This window comes from Oenanthe melanoleuca, chromosome 8 (genome assembly GCF_029582105.1).
Source record: "Oenanthe melanoleuca isolate GR-GAL-2019-014 chromosome 8, OMel1.0, whole genome shotgun sequence".
NCBI lineage: Eukaryota > Metazoa > Chordata > Aves > Passeriformes > Muscicapidae > Oenanthe > Oenanthe melanoleuca.
The window spans coordinates 18,433,791-18,456,688 of record NC_079342.1 but is presented as its reverse complement, the minus strand read 5'-3'; the positions used below and the strand labels follow the sequence as shown (position 1 = coordinate 18,456,688).

The window sequence follows — 22,898 nt, the reverse complement described above, 5'->3', positions numbered from 1 at the left end:
CCAATTTGAAAAGGTATGAAAATTTTACTCTGTCAGCTAAAACATGACTTGAAATTCATGAGCAATAATGGTGGGAAAAAAGCATTCAGTTAACTAACAAAATAAACCTATCACAGTAGAAATAAATTCCTGACTGCTTATAGTTAGGAAATAAGATCACAATCAGCTAACACCCCTAAATCTGTATTAGTCACGCTTTTTACAAAAATGATTGAAAACTCAGTAGATGAAGACATATCACTCATTATCACTGTACTCAGCAGCAGCACTTTCACATCTCTTGCAGGAAGGACACAAAAAGGAGAAGCCATTTTAGGGGCACATTTCTCCATGGGCATCAGTGACTGACAGCCCTACAGCAATGTTAACCCAGCTGAACCCTGTCCATCCTCTGCTGCTCCTGGGAACACAGGGCACCCCAAGCAGGGAAGGGGATAAGGTGTTTACTATCATCAGAAACCCATCCATTCACCCACATTGCCACTTAACACAATTCTGCAGAGCTTTTACCCAAGAACTGCAAAAAGCACTTTGAGAATTATGTAACGCCGGTTCAAAACCAGCAGAAATTTCTTTTAACTCTTTATATTCCTGCTTTTCAAAATGCCTGTTCCACATGGAAGTAACAAACTCTAATCCAGCAAATCAGCACCTGCAAAGTGCTCATTTTGGGACCAGAGACCCCTGAGAAGTTCAGAGTATCCAAAAATTGCCCATGAAGACACCACACTTGGAGATGCAGTGTTTTTTCTAGAAAAACAGAAGAAAACAAACTGTCAAAAAGCTTTTAAAATAAGTCATGTCTTAAAACATGACATTTGCAGAATTGTCTTCAGCAGCAACATATATAGGAAGCAATAAATATAGTAAGGATTTTCTCACACCTACAATGACAAATGAAATCCTTCAAAGGAATTGCCTTACTATCTCTGCACAATCAACAAAACATTTTGGAAAATTTGGACCAGAAACTTCTCACTAATTCGAAAATATACCATATCTGTATATGAGAGAACATGTCAAGAGCACATTCACACAAATAGGTTACAAGATGAGTTTTCTATTTTATTTAACTCATAATTACATTAACATCTCTTTGTGAATTCCAGACCCTGAGTTATTCCAACCTCTCCCTTTGTAACATTCTCCCACTCGCCTTTCAGGATATTTAGTCTCCATCAATCTTCCTAATGCACCTTCCCTTTTTTATGCCCAGCTTGTCCTCTGAAAAGACCACCTGCAGAACATTTCGGCAGCTCCTGTGATGATGGAGTATTTCCCTGTCAACCAAATGTACAGTTTCCAGAGCCCTCCTAATGACACTGCAACCACTGGACAGTTATAAATAGTCAGTGTCAACGACTTTCCCTATTTCTCATCTTTACCATTACCAAAGTAGGACATTAATTAAGCCTGACATTAAATGAGAATGCAATTAGGCAAACAGTCCACATGAAACCCATTGCTTTCTGGACTTTTTTTATAGCAGCTATATTTATCATTAAATAAATTTCCTTGGTGTAAGATCATCCTCTTTTACATAAAATCTGTCATTTTAGAAGTAAGCCAAATTCCTTGAAAAGTTTGAAGCAATACCAAGCAGACCAATGAGGTAATTTTGAAAAAGAATATCCCAAAGATCAAAACTCCTGTGACTGACTACATTTGGTACTATGTACCAAAAAAAGTTTCCCACAAAGTACTGACTATATTTTTAAACACTTCAGCCACGATGAACCATGTAATAGTGCAGTAGTTTTCAAATGAAGATTTCTTTCACGAGTTACACCATGGTAAAGGAAAACTTACAATGGAAAGCAGTTGAAATACCATTGGGAAAAACCTACCTCTTGCTAATTAGGCCATCGCTTGCATGGTTACATAGTATTAAGCTTCACATAAAAACCTGACACTTGGAGACATAACTTGTTTTAAAAGTCATTAGACTGAAATACATTAAATACCCAGAAATTAAAACCATTTCCTAGTAAAGCCAAATTCCTTGTAGAAGTCACAACATAGGAAGATACGTCCTATCTCTATAAAGAGCATATTGACTTATTTTAAACTTTAAATTGTATGCCCAAGGAGCAGAAAAAAATCATTCCACTATAAGTAAGCATAAGTTAACACAGGTGAAGATACCTGCTCTGTATCACCATACAGAGCAAAGCGTGTAAGGTGTAAAAACTCCAGCAGAAAACTTTCATCTTGCAATAGAGAGAAAGGAGAAAGTTCTTCCTTTATGCTTTAAGAAACAAAAAGGAAGGTTCCTTTAAAAAAAAAATTGCATGGGAGATGTGTGTTGAGCTATTTGGGGCATCATTATTATTTGAACAGTGACCTAAGCATGTGAAGAACAGACTGACTTTGAGCCGCCTGCAATCGCCAGACTCCCAAGTAACAGTCTGATAGAAAACATGTGGTTGAATGTATCTTCAAGGTTCACTTTTCTATCATTTGCTTAGTTATAAAACCATAGATTTCTTCCTTTGGGGGCAAGACTCACCAAGGCACCACCCCAGACCTAAAGAGCCATACTCTTTCACTACAGTGTTTCCCATGAATATCAGTTGCTACCTCTGTATAAAAGACATCTCTGTATGAGATTAAATAAACAGCTGATGGCCAAGGCTTGTGGGGGTGAAGAACAACTGAACTTCCCTCTGGCGTGCATTCCCCATGCAGGGAAGATCCTGGTGACTGCACTAGTTAATGATTCAAAGGATCAGCAACATTTACTGAAGCAGCTATCAGGCACTGCACCTGCATGGAAGCTGCCAACTCTTCATGTAACTTTAATTGGGCACAGTTACTGAACTAACAGGGGTTGCCATCCTAGAGGACAGCCTGAAATGCTATCTAATGCACTACAATATCACTGCACAGTTAAGCACAAGCAACTGCTCTGATTTCAGTCTAAAACAACTCTTACAAAACTGTACTCACTTAGATATAGAGGATGCCAACTACAGCTCCATCGTCACAATCTTTTAAGCGAAGACACTACCAAATAAGTGGTAAGAGAGCAGAGCTAAAAAACAAGTTAATTGTGCCCCAAACCCAACTAATATTTAATAAGAAATATTCTTTCTTTGTATTTTTATTTACAAAAATATCACTTATTAGTATGTTAATATTCCATGCAACACTATCCTTCCCAAGTAACACTAGTAAGATGTTCAGCTACTCCAATATAATATAAGCTTAACATAATTTCAAACTCAGACTTGACAATTGGGCTCAGATGCCATGGAAAGGTCAATTACCCTCTTTAAATAAGTTACTGGGTCTTGCATTCTTTCCCTAGCCCAGCCTTCTTCATGTGTGATTCAAATGTCAGTAGTCCAATTTAATCAAATGTAACCTCCATATGTGATTCAAATGCCATAAAAATTGAGAAATGTTATTAGAAAAACAGCAATACTGAAAATCAGATCTGAAAATGTCACTTCCTGTTTACACAGAAATCTTCTAACACTTTATCCAAAATGTAGTTAAGGACATTCAGTAGTACTTGCAAAAAAACACAGCATCACAGAGTGCTGCTGTAACCCCAACATCCTCCTCCAAAGGTTCTCCTTCCTCTTTGTCAGTAAAAATTTATCCAAAGGAAAAAACATAGATTGGGCCTCCTCTTGCCACCACAGCATTTCCTCATCTTTTTCATGTATTATTTATCCCAAAGCACTTAAAACTTCCTTTTTAACCTGTAATACAGTCTTAATGAATTCACTGTGCAACTGGATTTGCAAACAGGAAGATAACTTAATCTCTTCTTCTGCCACTCCAGCCTGCAGCAGCCTCTTCATGAAGAAGTACAGCACTTCAGCTCTTGCAGAGTTTTTCCACCTCTGATTCCCTGTACTTGAGTAATACCACCAGGCTACTGCTAATTCTTGTAACATGGAGTTTGTACATATCCCAAGGAGCTGTAACACACATGTCCTTGACAGACATGGTCCATAACCATTCCAACAAAGCAAAGCAGATCTCAAAAAGCAGGTGTTATCCCCCCCATTTTACAGAGAAGTTACAGTGAAGAGCCTAAAGGACAAATAAGGGTAAGAGCAGCAGCAAAGGTGGCTAGTAGACTTCATAGGGAGTGAGGACTGAAGAAGAAGTAACAGTGGATAGCTAAAAGTAAACCAAGACTACAGGCAAGTAATTAAGATAAAATGAACAAAGCAAACAACAAAGAGACGGAACTCTTTTCAGTGTGTGAATTAGAGGGCTTTGAGTTACTCAGCTCTCAATTACCAGCTCACAAAAGCAAAAAGGGCTCCCCTCATCTATGCAAGACCACAAACTCCCAGCGTGCATCCCAGGGCAGCAGCCTGTGCCAAGGATCACCATGGTGCTGCCAGGCTCAGGGCACACGTGGTGAGCAGCAGGCAGGGAGTGCTGTCACCTGTTTCACAGAGTATTACCCAGAAGACCAAGTCAAGCCTGAACTCTGAAACAAGCTCTGGCATCTGATTTGTTTCTCAGTATAATTCAGGTTGTTTGCTCCAACCCAAATCTCCGGTGCAGGACGTTCCACTGCACGGCTTTTTTCCTCTTTCCCTGGTTAACACAGGCTCAGCTGAAATGTTAAGGATATTGTAAAGCCCTTGCATTTACCACAGCTTTTCTGAGACAAAAAGCTTATTTTGTAGGATGTTGGCTAAGAAGAGTTATTCTGGGAGCAAGGGGAATGCTAATGTAATGAACAGACGAAGAGGATGAATTTTACATTTTCAAGCATAAATTCTTAATGAAGTTAAAGCATGGGATAAGAATAGACTTTACAAAATAAGCATGGTACAAAAGAGACATGAGAAATCAAAACCATGCTTGGGAAACATCAGGGGTGCTGGTAGACACACACACAAAAAGGAGAAAAAGTTTATCTAGTTTTAAAGGCAGAATTACATCCTTATTTGGACATGCATTTCTAAGAGAATTTGGCCCCAATTTTAGCCATTCCTCTGGAATACCATGAATCTTCACAGCAAAAGCTTTTAATCGTAAAGTCTGGGAAAACTGTGATAACGTATCATCAACTGTCAGACAAACAAACTACTCCAGGTTGTGAGCCTCTGAAAAATACATAACATACAAACAAATCCAACATGAGAACAAGCCTGGACCACAGATTTTTAAGTAACTACAGATTGATACAAGTCTATCAACTGTTCTACTGTAATTCCGAGAAGGCAACGAACCACAAAGGTGATTCATTACAAAACCAAGGTTTCCTAAAAATACATATATTATTTAGAAGGTCTTGAATGAAGACATTTATAGACAACTTTTAACATGCTTGTCTACCTATATATAAGTGAAGACATAAATGTTTGAACACAGAAGCACATTTAATAAATTAAGATAAATTGACTCAAACTGAATTCTTAGCTTTGAAATAAAGTACAGAATGGACAGATATGAAAATCCTAATGATTTCTGCAGTCTCCAGAGAAACATCCATGTTGAAATACTAAAACCAAAATGTATCAGTTTGCAATGCTATATCTTACTACACTCTACTGTAGCATTAAAAATGGCACAAATAAATCTAAATAATAGAGCTAGAAACAAAAATATATAACAAAACTGCTTGGTTTTAAAACAAATTACTTTCATAACCCACCTCGCCAATGACCTTTTAAGCCATCTGAGATATAAAGAAAAAGAGAAAGTGTTAATTAATGGGAATATCCATCTTGTATGCACTTTCTTTTCTTCCAAATTTTTATTAGGAGGCGTAGCATTATACAGATTTTATAGGTTGGGGAAAGTAAAAGAAATTAAAATTTAAGCACAAATGTGTACCATTTTAAAAAATAATTTCTAACAAAAACATCTGTGCTACCGATTAAAACGCAGCTGGTGAGAAAACCAAATGCTATTTCCTATTTAGTCCAGCACACAGGCTCCTAAACAAACCCAGAGAGCAGAGGTGAGGCGTGCAAGCCAGCAGCACCTGCGTGTCCGGAGAACACCCTTCCTGCAGAGCCAGCACACTCCCAAACTCCGGAACGCTCCTCTTTTTCAGGACCACTTACAAGAGCAGGATGCGGAGCACGGAGCGCGGCGTCCTGCGGCGCAGCCCGCAGCTGCCCCGGCCCTGGGCTGGCAGGGGGAAGCTGCAGGGGCGACAGGTCCCAGCTTTGAGATCCATGGTGCCCCGAGAGGAGCCTGCACGCTCAGCCGTGGGGCACAGGCCGGGACACGTCCCCAGGGCTGCTCCTCCATGCCAATGGCAAGCGCAGCTCTAATCAACTGCATTTTGCTCCAGCTAATTGCAAGTTCTCTGAGAGGGCAATGCAGACACTTGTGATTTTAAAGGAACACTCCTGGTCAATATTTGTGCGTTGGTTCACTCGGAAAATTGGGCATTTAATGGTTCTGGAATCTTTCAGGCTCTTAGAAGCAGAATGGGCAAGCAGTTGCACTAAAATGAAGTGTGGAGGAAAGCTTGCAGGGACTTTCTGACTTTCAGTGGAAAATTTCACTCTAAAAATTTGCTGAGAATTATAACTTGACCTGTTCCGCTATTTTGAATTTCTCATCTGCTCACAAATAGAAGTGAGAATCTCAGGAACAAAACCAAAAATGTAATAGAGTGTACAAAGAACAATATTCACCTTCTCAGGCAAGCTATAACCCAAACATACATTATCACTTCCACTTGTGCAGCATGTCTTTGATGAGAATCAAAAGAATTACTTCCAAAATCAGCTTTTTTAGTGTTTATATAAATGCCCATCTCAGCCCAGAGATGTGACAATGCAATTCTCAGTGCACAGCAAGTCTTTCCCAGATGGCTGGATCAATAACATCCCTGCTCTAAAGACCTAAAGGTCTGAAGAAAGGAAAGGACAGGGAGAACAGGAAGGAAACAAAAGCACACAGAGCTCTTTCAGCACAGCAAAGATTACGGTTTGAAGATTTTATTTTAGAACATTAATAATTCATAATGACAGTGTAATGTAAACTAGGTTAGAAGATTATGCTCTCAAGTACCACACAAGGGATTGAATGACAGAATAATAACAACTAGCCAAAGTAGCAAAATTTCAGGAGGCAAATGAGGAGAAGAGAGAACTTAGAGCACTAAAGAAGCGTATTTGAGATGAATGAACAAAAACAGGAACACAGAGATACTGAAGATAAGGGGAGCACAGATGTGAGCACGAGTGGGTCCATTTACAGCAGATGAAGCTCTGCAAGCCCTCTGGCACGGTAGTTATGAATATTCAAACAAGAGCATAAATTTGAGATAAAAGTTCACCATAGCTCAGGATAGCAAGACATAGTTGAAATGGGATACCATTTCAAAAATTGGTGAAAAGTTACCCTGAGATCCTCTTTGCGTATTTACATCCTAAACTTCCCTGAAGCTTTCAGATTAATATTGATCCACTAAATGGTTTATCTAACTAAATGAAAACTGTAACACATGTCTTCAAAAAGCAATTTCTTAAGGAAACACATTGGAAAGGAGCCTGCTGCTCATGGGTAGGAACAGTTCTGGGCTGACACATACAGCTGTGTAAAATAACCTGTTTCTCCCCCAGCTCCAGGCCATGAAGGTGACACCAGTTACTCACTGTTAGTATGTCTCTACTATTAGTGCTTCAGCACAGGACATTAACAGGCCTCTTTGCACACTCACTGTTTTTCTAAATTAAAACTAAAAATAGCCCCTGGTTGCCTCACAGTCCAATTAAAAACAAATCCTGGAAAACGCATGGCACTGTCTATCAACAATAATAAACACATGACTGTCTAGTTAAGAATTTTATTTCTTTCTCAGAACTATTCCCTTGCCAGGAATCTTTCAGTGCTCTGGTTGATTCTGCATCTGTATTCAAGATCAAAAGGTCTTTGAAGGAGGGACTACTTGGAAGGAAAAAATTTATACAGAACTGAGCACACCACTGTCGTTTGAGGAAGTCACTGTTATTTGAGGATAAGGACAGAAAAAGAAAGCCTTCAATATTTACTACAGTCTCTTTAGAACCTTCTGAGCTCTTCATTCCTCCCTAGAAGTTGCTGACTTGTCCCAATCACCCCAAACTCTGAATAGTGCAGGGGTAGTAAATGAGTCAGCTCATACGCAGGTGCACCAGCAGATCACAGCCTTCAAACATGATTGTACAGAACAACCAGTTATGAACCATAACCTTATATGGCTTATTGGTGAAATGGCCAACAAACAGTAAAGCTCTCCAACTTCTAAAATCACAAGTACAAGCTCCCCTCTGGGAGCCTCCAATTTCCCAGGCCAAACCACCAGGTTATGTTTTACAACTGGTCCCATGGAGGGCAGCCAAATGGTGAGGCTGGAAGGAGACAAGAATTCACACCTCGGGCTCCAAACCCCAGGGTTTAACTCTTCTGCTACTGCAGCTCCAAGAGGATGCAGGGATTTTTGCATTTACATAATGCCTTCACATGAAAAAATTATACCATTCAGGCCACCACGCCTCAGTATTCCCAACCATATTAAGTAAACAGTTTCCATCAGCCCAGGACACACAAGAAGTTATCTGAGCCTGGCACATTTCAAGTATCACCAGTGTGTCCCTCCCATGTAGTTTCTTAGATGGGAAAAAACGATTCCCAAGAATAACCACCAGTACAAAGAAAAGGAATGAGGAGGAAAACTTCCATTTAAAAATAAATTAATTCTGGGAAACTCATTCATTCCATGTGAGATGTAGATTAGAACCCAGTTGCCAAAAGCTTACCTACTCAAAATTCAAAACTTCACATTATGCATAATGATATATCCACAGAGTTGTTCTGTTTCTCATTATTCTTGAATTGCTGATCTACACTGTTTCCAAAAGTGACATTATGCTGTCTTGCAGTCAACTCTGACCAATTATTTAGCATATTTAAGAAAGCAGAACCTGTACCAAATCAAGCACAAAACCAGGAGGATAACACTGCAAAACCAGAACAATTTCCAAACGTCACTCAAACTGAATATAGGCCTCTTCATTAATCCTCTGACATTCGTAAAATAGGAGTTTCTAACTAAAAAAAAAAATAAAAAAAATAAAAAAAAATTAATACCTGTATCATATCAAGCGACTTTACGCTAAGCAAAATTTAAGCAAAGGAAACCATCAACCTTTGATAAGCCTTGAGGTATTTCAAAATAAAAACAAAGAAACCTATTAAGTCTGAATTCTGAAATGTTTTTGATCTTCCTTAAAAATAAAGAACTTCTGTTTACAGCTAGAGCCCTGATGTTGTAAAATATATGCAGTCTTCAAAACCCAAACCTCAGGTGATATGGGGATCTGTGTGCCAAGAACACATCCTTATGCTATGGAAGGGATTTCTGCCTCTGCCTTGAAGCAGCAGGACTGGAGTTACAAGACTCTCATCAAGGCACACCAGCAATCCTCATACACAAGAAAAAGAGCCACAGTCTAACAGAAGACCCATTCCAAGAAGGTGGAATGTGCCCATCCCCACCCTTTGGTGAGGGTTTGATGACCAGCACCCTGCACATCTGGGAAGCCCCACTGGATTCACTGCAATGGAGCAGACTCACCCAGGACACTGCCCACCCAACCTCACTCATACACCCAAACAAGACATAGCTCTAAATATAGGTCTCCCCTCATCCATTGCAACAGCTTGTACAAAAAAGGCTTTAAATAAAGGCAGGCAGCCCTCCAGGACATTTGCTGAATGCCTATATATAATATATTCTTGTTACTTACCACAGTTATTGATTAAAGGCTTGTTTCCTAGAATAGGCTTTTTATGTAAATAAATTAATATATTCTTAAATTATCTCACAGATGTCCATAAAATCCTAATTATATAAAACTCATAACATTGTAATTACACACTGATCAAGTAATTATGTAGTGTGCTTAAAGACTATTTTGAAGCAACATTAGGTTTCCCATTTTGTTTTACTTAAATAAGACAGCAAGGGTCTGGTCACCATCACATCCACAAATGGTGACCAGATTTTGTACAAGCTACGAAAAATTCTATTAAACTATTTTGAAAAGCTATAAAAAAATTAATAGCTATTTCCAATAGACTTCATTAAAGATAGAATTTCCAAGGGAAAACATTCCTATAAAAATGACCTCCACTATACATCCCTATAAGAACATGTTCCACAACTGGCATGAATTCATGAAATTGAAATAGCACAAGAAAATGCCCCTTGAATGATCCAGCTGAAGCCAACTCTTCCCTTGGTTTGTTAGGAAATTGAAGCAAATTTCCACTGAGACTTCACCTCAGCTGCAGCACTCAGAGATGCCAGAAAAACAGCACCTGGATAGTTTCACCCTTGTTACCACAAACAAATTAAAGTGTTTCTAGAATTACTGAAAATGTCTTATATTTTACTGAGGGTATTACACAGAATGTAACATTTTCTGGAATGGGGGTAATTGCACTCTCCTTTAATCTCACGGTTCATCACTTCCAAGTAGAACTATCAATTCATTACATCTCTTAAGCAACTTGAGATCAAAAAATGCTGTAAATTCATCTTTTGATTAAATTAAAGGACAAATATGGGTGCACAAAGATTTGCCAGCTCATAAAGAGGACCAGCTGTGAAACATGGCCTCATTTTCTTCTTCAGTAATTTGACTTTCCTGTTACCCCCAGAAGAGTGCAAGCCAGAGCCCAAAGACAAAAATCAGAACTTGTTTAATTCTGGACATAATTCTTTTTTCTTCCTAAAGATGCACGACCTTAATTCCAACCCACATTTCTATCAACTACAGCAGTCTTATTCCACCTGTTATCAATTTGGTTTTATTGTAATCAGACCATATTTCCTTTTACTCTTTTGCAAGGTCTATATTATTTTCATTTGTTCAAAGGTTATGTATAAAATATTTTCAATCCTAATTTGATTAATTCTTTCAGAAGCCATGAACTTCCATGCCATCTGTCCTGACATCAGATGCACCAACAGTTGTTCATCTGTCGACATAAAATAATCAATGGCACCAAAATACACGGAAGAAGGGAAAATCTGTGCAAATTCTTGCAAAGGCAATATACCAAAGGTTAAAAGTGAGGAAGACTTAACATGAAGGCACAAGTTTTTCTTGTTACATTTTCCAGCAGTTCCCTACATAGCCATGGAAATGAATCACTGCCTGGCTAACCTGAGGTGTTAAGCTGAGTAGATCAATGACAGTGGTAACTTGCCAAGATGAACCTTTGCTCTAAGCAAGCAGGAATGGCTTTCACTGGCACTGTAACCAAGTAAACAAAACTACAACAAAGAAAGACAGGATAAAACAGGATCAAGAGCTGCACAGGTGAAAGCAACAAGGATGAAAATAAAAAACTTATTATAGTCGACCTAAGCTCTTACACAGAACCAAGTATCTGTGAATCATCAACCATTCAGTATCTAAAGAGCAGATGGCTGGAAGGTCCCATATGTGAAAAATATTATTATCAAGGAGTCCATAGTAACAGTGGAATAAAGCTTGCTATTAAGACTTTTATATGAACTGTTCTTAAAGAGCAAATTATTCACTGACCCATGTCAGAACCCTAAAAATTGAAGGTTTCTCAGAGGAAGAAAATGCAGCAAGTACCAAAAAGGCTTTTGAAAATAATCAATAATCATCACATCTCCAAAAAGAACAGTTTTCAACTGACTAACAATAATCTAATCCTGATATTTAATTGCCACTTACCAGTCTGTTAATTAGCCCCAAGGCTAAACAGCGTTTAATCGAGTTTAATCACCCTGGTTTAAAGGAACATTACCCAATACCACCCTTTAAATAATAAAAATTCATTTAAAATTAGATTGATGGCCATGACATTGAAATGTTAGGAGACTGCTCTGTTGTCACTGCCCTTCACTTCCCCCAAGTGCTGCCAAAGTGAGCACCTTATTAAGAATTGTCAGTAATTGCTGCCCAACATGCAGGGAAAGCAGCAGATGCTGGGCAAGCCTCTCCCCATGGCCATGCACAATAAGGACAGGCACATGCAACGTCCCTTTCCTCTGCTGACAACCTGATTTCCACTTAACACATATCATATACATTATTCTGCAGTACAGAGGCAGAAGCCTAAAATAGTTCAACTTCACATTTTCTGGTTAGTCCAACCAGATCTGGCCAGCAAGACCAACCTCCCTCTGAAATAGCATCTAGATTCAGGGGCTATTGCATTACCACCTGATGAGTAACTGAAATTTGACCAGCCACATCCCCCCTGCAGCATGTGAACTTCAAAACCAGCCCTCTGGTGCTATGTTGGCTCAAGTTTTAAGTAGGTACCACTGAGCTCTGGTTTCATAACCGCACACGCAAAGATCCCCAGCGAGTGAGCCTTGCCTGGGACTGTCCCCTGAGAGCTGGTGACATTTCCTCTCACTGAAGAACCTGAAGGTTTCCACTGGGACAGCTGATGGCTGTGCTTGTCCCATAGGAGCACAATGAGGAGCAAGAGCTAATCCTGAAGGAAAAATATATCAGTGGAGCTGTTAAGTGCTTTATATAAACTGAGCTGGTTCGGGCTATTTTTGCTTTAGAAACTCTTGTATCCTTCACTCAAGCCCGCTAACAACAGGCTTGATTCTACTCCTTATCCTTTGTACACCCTGTGCTTGGAGACTTCCGCCTGCCAGCCTCTGTAAGAAAGCAAAGTGGATTTCTAGGGAACAGAAGAGAGTGCAGTGTTTAGCACAGACCCCCTACTTAGACAGAGATTTTTAAGGACCCCACTTTAGGCTGTTTTAAGTTGTTTTTTCTGACACCAGACATGCCTGTGAGGGATCCTCTGCTGCACAGTACAGGCTGCACATGTGCCAACACAAGGTACCACCAGGAACAGGCATGCACACACCAGCAGACAGGCTTCCCTTCCTTAATCCACTTTATTTTCTTCCCTACATAGGGCCTACACACAAACTAATTGTCCCAATACACAACATCAACTTGAACACTAAATGGCTGGAAGTAAGTTGTGACTAGGAAGCGGATTCCTTCTGTTAGACATTATTCTCTTGAACTGTAAAGCTGTTAAGTTCACAGATGGTTATGCCAACACCAAACTGTTAGAAATTCCTGGTTGACACCTCTCCTTACCTCCACTGAAAAGGATGGCTGTAGCACGGACTAGATGGATTGCTCTGGGCTTGTGAGTTCAGGTAAAATACTAGAGGAGAAGTGACAAGTGCACAGTCAGCACTAAATGGGAATTTAAGATGCTGCAGACCTGGAGCAGATGTAGGAGAGAACATGTGCTGATGAACATCATTTCCTCGGCAGTGGGAGAACAAAGGAGAGGAGATTCTGACAAGGTACCACAGTAGAAAAAAAAAATCAGGATCAATATCACATCTTCTGTTTCAATAAAGAAAAAAGATAATTCCAAAATACAAGTTATATCTTCTAAACAAATGCAATAAACTAAGTGGTCAAAAGTAATTCCTTTCTGTTATCATCCAAACCAAAATGTACTTTTCAGTCAATTTAATATCTATTCAATGTTATTTTTCCACTACAAGTATCCTCCAATCTGGAATTAGCCAAATCCTTTCTTGCAGTGATTTCCAGGCTTTCTGGAATACAAACCATTGTCAATTTTTTACACAAAATGTTTAACTGAGAAAAAAAGAACAAATTGATAATGGCACCAGCAGCAAACATAGACCATTTCTATCACTGCCTTCACAATTTGGGAGCCATGGTTCCATGCCACAGCTGTGGCAATAACCAAAACACACAACTGTGAAAATATGAACTACACAAACCATTAACTAGAAAACAACATTTAGCAGTGGCAGTTGTTTTAGAGCAAAAAACTAATTAAGCCTGAAAGCAGCACTGCAAAATGGCTTTATTCTAATTTAGCAGTGGGGAAACTGAGGCATGAAGAGGTTAAGTGACATGTGCACAGCACATCCACGGCAGCATCAGGATTGCAGCTGAGGGTGCTGATGCCCAGCTCTGTGCTCAGCTCTGTGAACTATCCTGCTTTTGCAGGGTCAGTAGCCAAGGCACATTTGTATTCACACAGGGCACAGAAAAGGTCTCCAAGTAGCTGCTTTTCAAAAAGCTGCAAACAGACTTGTACATAAACACAGAGCAGAGGTTCTAACACCTACTTTAGTGAACTATACACGATGAGATGTCCTCCACTAGAAACAAAGTAAAAGTTAACTTACAATTATTGGTATTACAAAGTGTGCTTATGTGTTAGAACACAAATTAGTGCCACTGTATTCTTACGCCTATAACTTTGATTTTTTTACTGAGGGCTGAAAAAAAGTTACTATTTACTGTATTTAAACACAAAAGTGAACAAAATGGAAATTTCAGGCATGCTTTAGTTTTGTTTAGAATTCAGATATTTTACTCTTAGAATCGTGAAGTCAAGCATGTTTGTCCATGTTCCTAGCTTTAAATTTCCTGATTAATCCAAATACTTATCAGTAAGGCAACCTTTACATACTGGAAATCCTCCCCACCAGCAATCTCTGCTTAAACAGCTGATGAGCTTTACAGTCTGCAGACAGGAAAGGTTAAGCCTGCCTCTTACCCTGCTCCTCCCTCCACTGACTACACGATAGATTCTTTTCACCTCTTCTACTTAAGGATACAATATTAAATATACAATTTCCTTAATTTTACCTAATAGAAATAATAAATATAATTACAATCATAAATAGCAGTTTCTATTAGTAGATTTCAAAGCACTTATACAGGAAAAGCATTTTAAAAGGAAATGCTTGTTAAAATTCCATTTGTAGAAATACATGTGGCAATGTGACAATGTAAGCTAAGACCTCTTGCTTCAAATCTAGAAGTTTTCAATAGCATTCGTAATTCTAGAAGATAGCAAAAGTTTCTTCTTTAGCATTGTGACAGCTTTCTGACAGATCATTAAAAGTGCTTTTTAAATCTGAAGAATGATCAAACTAGAAAGACAGAGTTACAAACATTCGGTTTTGCTACACTAATGCTTGGGACAAAATCTAACCACAATGTACCCCAGCTAAAAACATTGAAACATTGCTCCTTTTTTTTGGCTATACTTCCTGGTTAATACTCCACAAAAGTCAAATGTTAACGCTTCCAAAATGAAACTTTGTATAGCAGATAAAGAAAGTTCTAACAAATCAAAGCAGTGTCTATCAGCCACAGAAAATTCGGGCCAGTTTTTCTTCTCCATAGCTTCAATTTGAAATGATTAAGTGCAATTTATTTTTCTCAACAGTCCTTACTGGATCCGCAGAGATGGGGCTCCAAGCCTCTGTTTCCTCCGCTTCATCATTGTGCTGATACCCTGATATGCCTCTTCCCAGCATAAGAGGCTTAGAGCTGGAAGGAGAGGCCGCTGTTATCAGTCCAGCGCAGGGCACAGAACAATCAGTGCAATTCCGAGCTCTTCATGTACCCAGCGTCACACACCTCGGGAGTTCAGCACCGCTCCAGATTAACCACACAGCTCATGTCAAAAACCTAATTATTTATTTAAAAAAAAAATAATTCAGATTAAAAAAATCTTCTGCGAGCCTATTCCCAGCGTCCGGCGAAAGGCAAGCCCAGCAGGAGAAAGGAAGGTGCCGGCAAGGCCAGGACACGGAGGGGCCATGGGAGCTGTCCCGCCGCCGGCAGCGCGGCCCCCCGACAATCAGCCACCGCTCCGGGGCCGCAGCAGCAGCAGCAGCCCTCAGGCTGCCTCACCCAGCCCGGGGCCGGCGGAAAGCCACGGGGGCGATGGCAGGCTGGGGAGGATTCCGGCAGGGATCCCGGGGAGCAGCCTGGAAAGCCGCACGGCGGCGGAACAGAGGCAGCGCCCGCACCCCGGGCCTGGCAGAGCCCTCAGCGCTGTGCCGGAGCAGCTGCTCCCGGCCGGCGGCGACACGTGAACCAGCTCGGAAATCAATCCCCTCGACTACACGCACAACTTGCAGCTTAAAACACCCTCCCGGAACTCCCAAGCTGTGCTCCAGACACAGACTTTATGGATTGCAGCACCGAGAACAGAGCAGCAGCGCCCGCAGCAGCCTGGGGAGCCGGATGCCTTCACTAGGAGGAAATGTTCCCTTTACGCTTCTGCTTGCTCCAAATCAATTTTGTGCTGCTAACAAAACTACCCCGAATGATGTCCGACATTTTTAGAGTGTGTATTTGTTAGAATGTTACTTTCCCCAAAAAAGTTTCCATATATATATATATGTTTGATAAGCTTTAAAGTGCTCAAGGCTGTATTTAGGCTGCCATTCACAAGTACTCATCCACCAACTCAAATTCTAGGCGACAACTCCGATCTTCAGACCCTGCTGTGATTCTGATCACTGCCCCACACTACAGAATCCCAATCTCACAGCAATTAGGAAAATACAGAGTGCCAGGCTGAGGAGGAAGGGCCAGAGTGGCTGTTCCTTACACGACCAAAGCCCCTGCGCCCCACACTGCACCTCTGGAGTAAGACAGCACAGCAAACAACAAAAAGTACAAATTTGGTAAGCTACATATATATCTATTGTACTTATTAAATGAGAGCTTGGATTAAGTAGTGGAAACTTGACAACAAAAACCACGCAAAATACTTTTTCCACTTTTAAATCCTTGATGAAAACCTCCATAAATTCTTTGTCTCTGAGATTAGTCTACACATAACACTAAAGTACTCCTGATTCACCAAATCACTTATTTTAAAGAAACAATGCTTTCAATTTGTTTTTAAAGTCTAATATAAGAATAGCAGCACTGCTGTGGAGCCTCACATGAATAATTTTCCACCTCCAGAACCAGCCCCATGGATCAGCTTAAGAGCAGCAGGTTATTTTTGACCTGCAGCTTGTGAGCTGCTTCTGCGAGCTCAGAGAAGGATGGGGTGGTCACAAGAGTGCTCCTCTTTCTCTCCCCATCTATATAAAGCACCACAAGCAGAATGCATTGACTGGGGGCATTATTTCTTACTTTATTTCCAGATCCAAATCAGAACAGAGCACAAAAGCAGCATAATTCCCTACTCCTTTTCAGAACCATTTTTCATCCACTTCCTGCACTTTGGCTTTCCCACTCTTGGGACAATGGCACTTGCTCCTGGCAGGGAAACGGCATCGATCCATCACCAGCAGAAACACTCACCCGCCAAGACGAGCAGAAACTGAATTATATACTCCATTTCTCTGCAGATACAGAGGAAATTCCCACAGCACCTGAGCATTGCAGCACAAAGACGTAAACCAGCACTAAAGGCCAGAAATTTTCTTTCCTGCCATCAAACTTCTTATTGTTTCCAAGGTCTAAACATTAAAAAGAATGCAAGTAGTTCAGCACATCCCCCCCAAAGAAATTCCTTGGTGTGTTTGTGTGTTATTTTACTGTCAAGAAGCTGGGGGTAAGTTTAACAAATTATGATGAAGACTTGTTTAATGAAAACCCCTCAGAAATGTCTAGGGCAGCAGAAACTAAAAATCTTCAGAGGTTTAAAGTAGAATGGTAGTGCAGAGAAGAAGGGAGAGAATGAGAGAAAACAAGTCCCACAGGGGAAATAAGCTGCCTTAAAAAGTGATTAGAAGGAATAAAGACCACCATAAAAGGCTTTTACATGTCTTCAGCAAACACTTTTATGTTGCTTACCATATTTCAGAGACAGACATAAAAACTTCAGGTAAATACGACTCTTTACGAGCACCAATCACCATCAAAACAACAATCTGTAATTTATATAATATGTATTTTTACTGGATATATTCTAAATTAAAATTATTTTTTCATGTTTCTTATGCCTCCACTTTCTTTTTCCATTTGTATACAGCCTTTTAAAGTATATTTGATACAGATGGTTGATAGCAGGAAATAATTAACAAAAAAAATAGCTTACAGCTGAAGTTAGAAACTACTTTAGCAAATTTAGTTTGCTGAAGAAATTACTCTTTTCAAATTTGGTTATAATACGAGAAATATTCTCCTTTTAGAAAATTTTACATTTAGATAGCACAAAAATTACAACAACCCACACCATTAACCCTGCTTTAGAAACCAAAATGAGGATTTAAAATATAAACTCACATTTTTCATTAAAAAGCCTAAACAGGTCAATAAGGTTCATGCTATAAAAAACGGAATTAATTATTAATTCATTATTATTGGGGCACTGAACAAGAAACCAGGATGGTTTCTTGGGATGGCTCAAGGGCAACCCCAACTGGATTTAGTGACTACTGCTCAGCCAAGTAGGCATGCAGAAGCAATAGTGAGCTCCAGGCTGGTGCTGGGCATCCTGCAGCCACACTGCATCCTGATTTTCTGGGTGCTGAACTGCCCTAAAACACATGAACACACAGAGGTGCTTCACCACGGGATGCTCCTGCTGCAAAGTTCCCACCTTTGTCCTCTCAAGTCTGGAACATCTCTGCTGTGATTCACATGCAGGTGCACATCAAAACCACGTGAAAGCTGCAGCCAGCAATACAAAAACCAATCTCTCTACAGAGAACAGAACAGGATAATGGCTGAAAATAATTAAACCACTTCAACTAATAGGCTGCAGATCAAAGTTTGAGTCTATCACTCCACATTCGTTATTTGAAACTAAAGAAAATATTCATGAATGGTAATTATTTCTTTTGTGAACAAAGTATGGGGAAAAACATAACCAATACATTTATATGCATAATTCATTAAAGGAAAACTTTGAACTCTGATTATTGAACCACACCAGAGACAAAATATAACTACTTATTCCTGTTCTCTAACTGTTCAGTCTCTTAGCAGCCTACAACTCAGCTGAATATCATCTCTTTTAGTGTATTAAACATAACCCCCTATAGAAACACAAACACTTTAAGCACATTAACAACAAAATGGTATCTAAATTATCAGGCATTTCTCTTAATGTCACCCTGCATCCAATTCCCCCATCTGTTTTACATGTCTGCTCACTGTGCTATTTCAAAATTAGGATTGCAAGATACCCAAGTGCAAGGCCATCCTTTACAGTGTGCCTGTGTTTCTTTCTGCTAATATGGAAATAGTCATCAACACTCATCAACAGACTTCACTGGCTTTATGCCACTGTTCATTCTCTTCAGCTCCCACCCAAGACCTTCTTTAGATGACAAAATTTCTCATATTCTCCTGACAAAAACAGTGACACATGTAACTCCACTCCTTTTCCTTAGCACAAATAAGCACAGCAACTCTTGTTGTCCCTGCTTATAATCAGTTCCTGCAATAAAACAGAGATTACTCATACCAACCTAGGAAATGTGAAGTATTGAAAGTCAAACAAAGAAAAAGTTAGAAGCATTGTCAGGAATAGCTCACCCTTTTCCATTCAGCAATGACAAATACCCGAGCTGATCTGCAGGTTAAAACCTTTCTAATTCAACAATCTAGCAAAGCAATCACCAAACCAGCAGCAATAGTCAAGTCCTCATTCTGTTTCTGGCAGGCTGCAAATAATTACTGCCTCACCAAATATGATTTTTTTACAGAAGTAAGTGCACCCCAACCTCCAGACTAGCACACCAAAAAATGCTGAGTGGCTGATTTTTTGCAGATAATTCAATTGCTACTGAACTGCTACAAAGGCTGGAGTTTGTGCAGAAAATGGATGCACCCCTTGAGGGCTTCTGGCTTCAAGCCAGGTACTTCATCCTCCTGTCCATTCCTGCTTCTGCTTCTGTCGGTGAACAAAAGTCAGTGACTGACAGCCAATTAATCAGGACATGGCTACACCCATAACTATCCCTGCTCATCAGCTACAGCACAACAGCAGCTTTTCAGAATAAATTTTATTTTCAGAATTTATTTTTGCTTATGAAGTTCACTGTTGATTCCAGCAGAGGAAGCTTTTGAAGAAGAACTGAGAACTGTCTACCTTTTGACAGAGTGCCACCTTTTTTGACAGAGTGGTTGAACAAATTTATACATAGTACAGATATATTTTTACCTTATATTGCACACATATACTATAACTATTCCCTTGATATAAATTTCTCTAATTTCTAATTAAAAAACTAATAGGATTTTTTTAAATCAAGTAAGCAGCACTCTGATATTGGGATATGCAAAAGCATGCAGATCAACTCCACAAGAGCCTGTTCAGTGAGCCTGTACATTTCATAGTACAGCTCTACATCAGCCACAATGCACTACTGACTTCATGAACAGTTAAAACTTCTCAAACAATCATTTGGTTCTGCACTACACTTAGTACTTGACTTGACTATAGAATCTATAATTCAAGAAACTACAATCAAATAATCAGCTAGATAACACAAGCAACGAAGACATTTCAATTCTTCATAGATTTTTAGTCCCACTAATAGCTGCAACTTTGTGCATAAAATTTACAGCCTGGATCTTCTTGACATAAGTTGCTAAATTTCTTCACATGGTGACATCTTAAAAAGTACTCACTTGTGGAAGAAAACTACAGTGAAGTAATGAAAATTGCAGGAGTTAAGTAATACAGAAATAAAATATTCAGTCATTTGGTTTAGTTACCACTAATTAAAACACTACACATATGAAGCACTTCACTTTTATCTCAAGATACCTCAAATGAAAATACACAAACAGTCTTGTGTCATACCCACCTCCATGCTGGAATAAGCAGGAATATCTCTGGCATCCTCAATTTCAATTCCAAAAGCTTTGTGCAAAATATCTAAGTTGCATTAAAGAAAAAGCTTAACTCACTGCTCCACTATTTGATCAAAGAACCTTCATAATTCAAATGATGAACACCACCTGTCTTAGAAATCTCTCAAATCTTGTTAAGCCAGCCTTTGAGGCATACTGGTTAAAAAACCCCAAAACCAGTCAGTGCTTCATGTTCTTTAAATAAGTCCCTGACTGGTTTATCATTGTCATATGAACTAAACCAAAAGGTCTGGTCATACCCCACTTTTAGAAAAAGACCTTTTGATCCTCTGTATTGTTCAGCCCTGAATCACTAGCTCTACACAGCATTTTCCAAACACTGTTTCTTATACAAAGGGGATAGCTTACATTGAAAGACAGAAAATAATTTCCCATTAGAACCAGAAACCTGAGGAAGAAAGGTTATAAGCTTTTGTGAGCTTCATGACTGTAGTCCACAAGCTTTGGGAAACAATTTTAAATCATAATGCAATAGCAGGGAGTACAAAAGCTTTCTCTTCTATATAATGCAATCAATAATGCAATTTCTTCCACCATAAATCTGTAAGCATAGCAGAAGCTAAGCTCTCATAATACCATTGAAACACAAGTTATTTCGCTAAAATTCTTTAAGCATCATAATGCACTAAAAAAATGTTGCTGTTTGGTTTTAAAAGCCTGCTTTTCCTGACATGCACTAGTTTATTGAGATACCTCTATCAGGCTGCCTGCTCCACAACCACCTGACCTGTGTGGCCCAGGAGCTGTGTGCTTGGACTTCTGTCAACAGACTGTTTGCAGAGCAGTGATCGAAGTTGTCCATATCACATAAATAATCAGTGACTCCTTCAGCGATGTCCGAGTGGCAGCACTCAACACCACAGCTCCTTCCATACCAGGACCAGCTCCAGCTGGTAATTAGAAGTAAGCTTACACTACCACTGCTTTTCCTGCTACACTTAAGGAAATGAATAGAGGCTTCAGTCTCAGAGAAATCCAAGCTAACTGTTTCCAAGCCCATGACAGATTCTTGAAAATGCTTAACAGAGAAAGCAGAGCATCTGCCCATTTAAATTACTTCCACAACTGAACAGCTATATATGTTCAAAACAAACCAAGGGATGAATAAGGAATAAATATACTTACAAGCTTCCTCTTCTGGGGAGACTGAGCTCTTTCTAGAAAAAAAAAATAAGAATGAAAATGTTGAGTTAATTTTACTTTTTATTATAGATTACTAATTTATTTATCAACAAATGACTGAGGTGGAATGAATAAAGATCTGGCCCTTTCCCAGCGCATGCTCAGTGTGGGACTGCACAGCTCTGCTTCTGCACATTCACAATGCCCAGTCTGGGGTATATGAAAGTTGCTCATTTTGCCTAAACAGTCATTGCCTTTGGAGTCAAAAAATCATAAGCACCCAACAGAGCAAACATAACTTTGAAATTCAAGCCTGAGCACAGACAAGGCAGTAATTAATTCTGTCCTACATACCTCATCAGCATCAGACCGAACCACTTCCAGAAGTGTGGAACGTCGTGTGCCTGAAGCTGCTGCGGTATGGTCACACATTCTCACCAAAAGGAAGAATTAATGCCATAGAGCGGATTTTGGGGGTGATCTGGGGGACTTTTCTTTGGCATACACATTAGTCGTGTTATGTATTATCACAAAAATTTCAAGGCCAAACACAACTTCCACTTTTCAGCAGCATTTCTCGTTTCAGCAGCACAAGCAAAGGCAGACGGGGGATTTTGTGGTTTTTATTGCAGTCGGTAGCCCGGGGGCATCCCCAGGAGCGGGCATAGCTGGGCACAGCTCATCCCTTGGCACTGCCCAGGCTGGACACAGCACTGAGTCCCCCCCCCGGCCCCGCCCGGCTGCGGGGCTGCGCTCCCGCCGGGCACCGCCAGGTGGCAGCCGCGGCCGCCGCCCCGGCCCCGATTCCGGGGTTTTTATCCCTAAAACATCGGCACGGGCGGGACCTCGCTCGGGCTGTGCCCATCCCTGGCTGCTTCGCTTCGGCTGAGCCCAGCAAGCAGCAGCACAGCCAGTATAGCTGCATATCCAGATACTAATATACGGGATGTGTTTCTCATCCCTTCTAAGGAAAAAAAAAAAAAAAAAAAATTAAAATCAGAGTTTTCGCTGAATACTGAAGGAAAAAAAAAAATCAATAGAAAAAAAAGTCAAATCTATAACATCGGTAAGGTAATCTCTTTTCCATCTTTAGCTACGGTGTTTGTGCTGACATGACTAACAATGTTACTG

The 22,898-nt window shown here is 39.9% G+C and overlaps 1 protein-coding gene across 6 annotated transcripts in view; it reads right to left on the bottom strand.

Annotated features, from left to right (window-relative positions):
• Positions 1-22,898, bottom strand: part of MAST2 (microtubule associated serine/threonine kinase 2) — a 182,954-nt gene that overhangs the window by 85,233 nt on the left and 74,823 nt on the right. For 5 of the 6 annotated variants that reach the window (XM_056497398.1, XM_056497399.1, XM_056497400.1 and 2 more), the window contains one exon: positions 21,771-21,802. In XM_056497398.1, the coding sequence (XP_056353373.1) occupies positions 21,771-21,802 (32 nt within the window). Of the gene's footprint in view, positions 1-13,100; positions 13,308-21,770; positions 21,803-22,898 lie in introns of all 6 variants that reach the window. The other variant, XM_056497403.1, reaches the window with a different exon arrangement.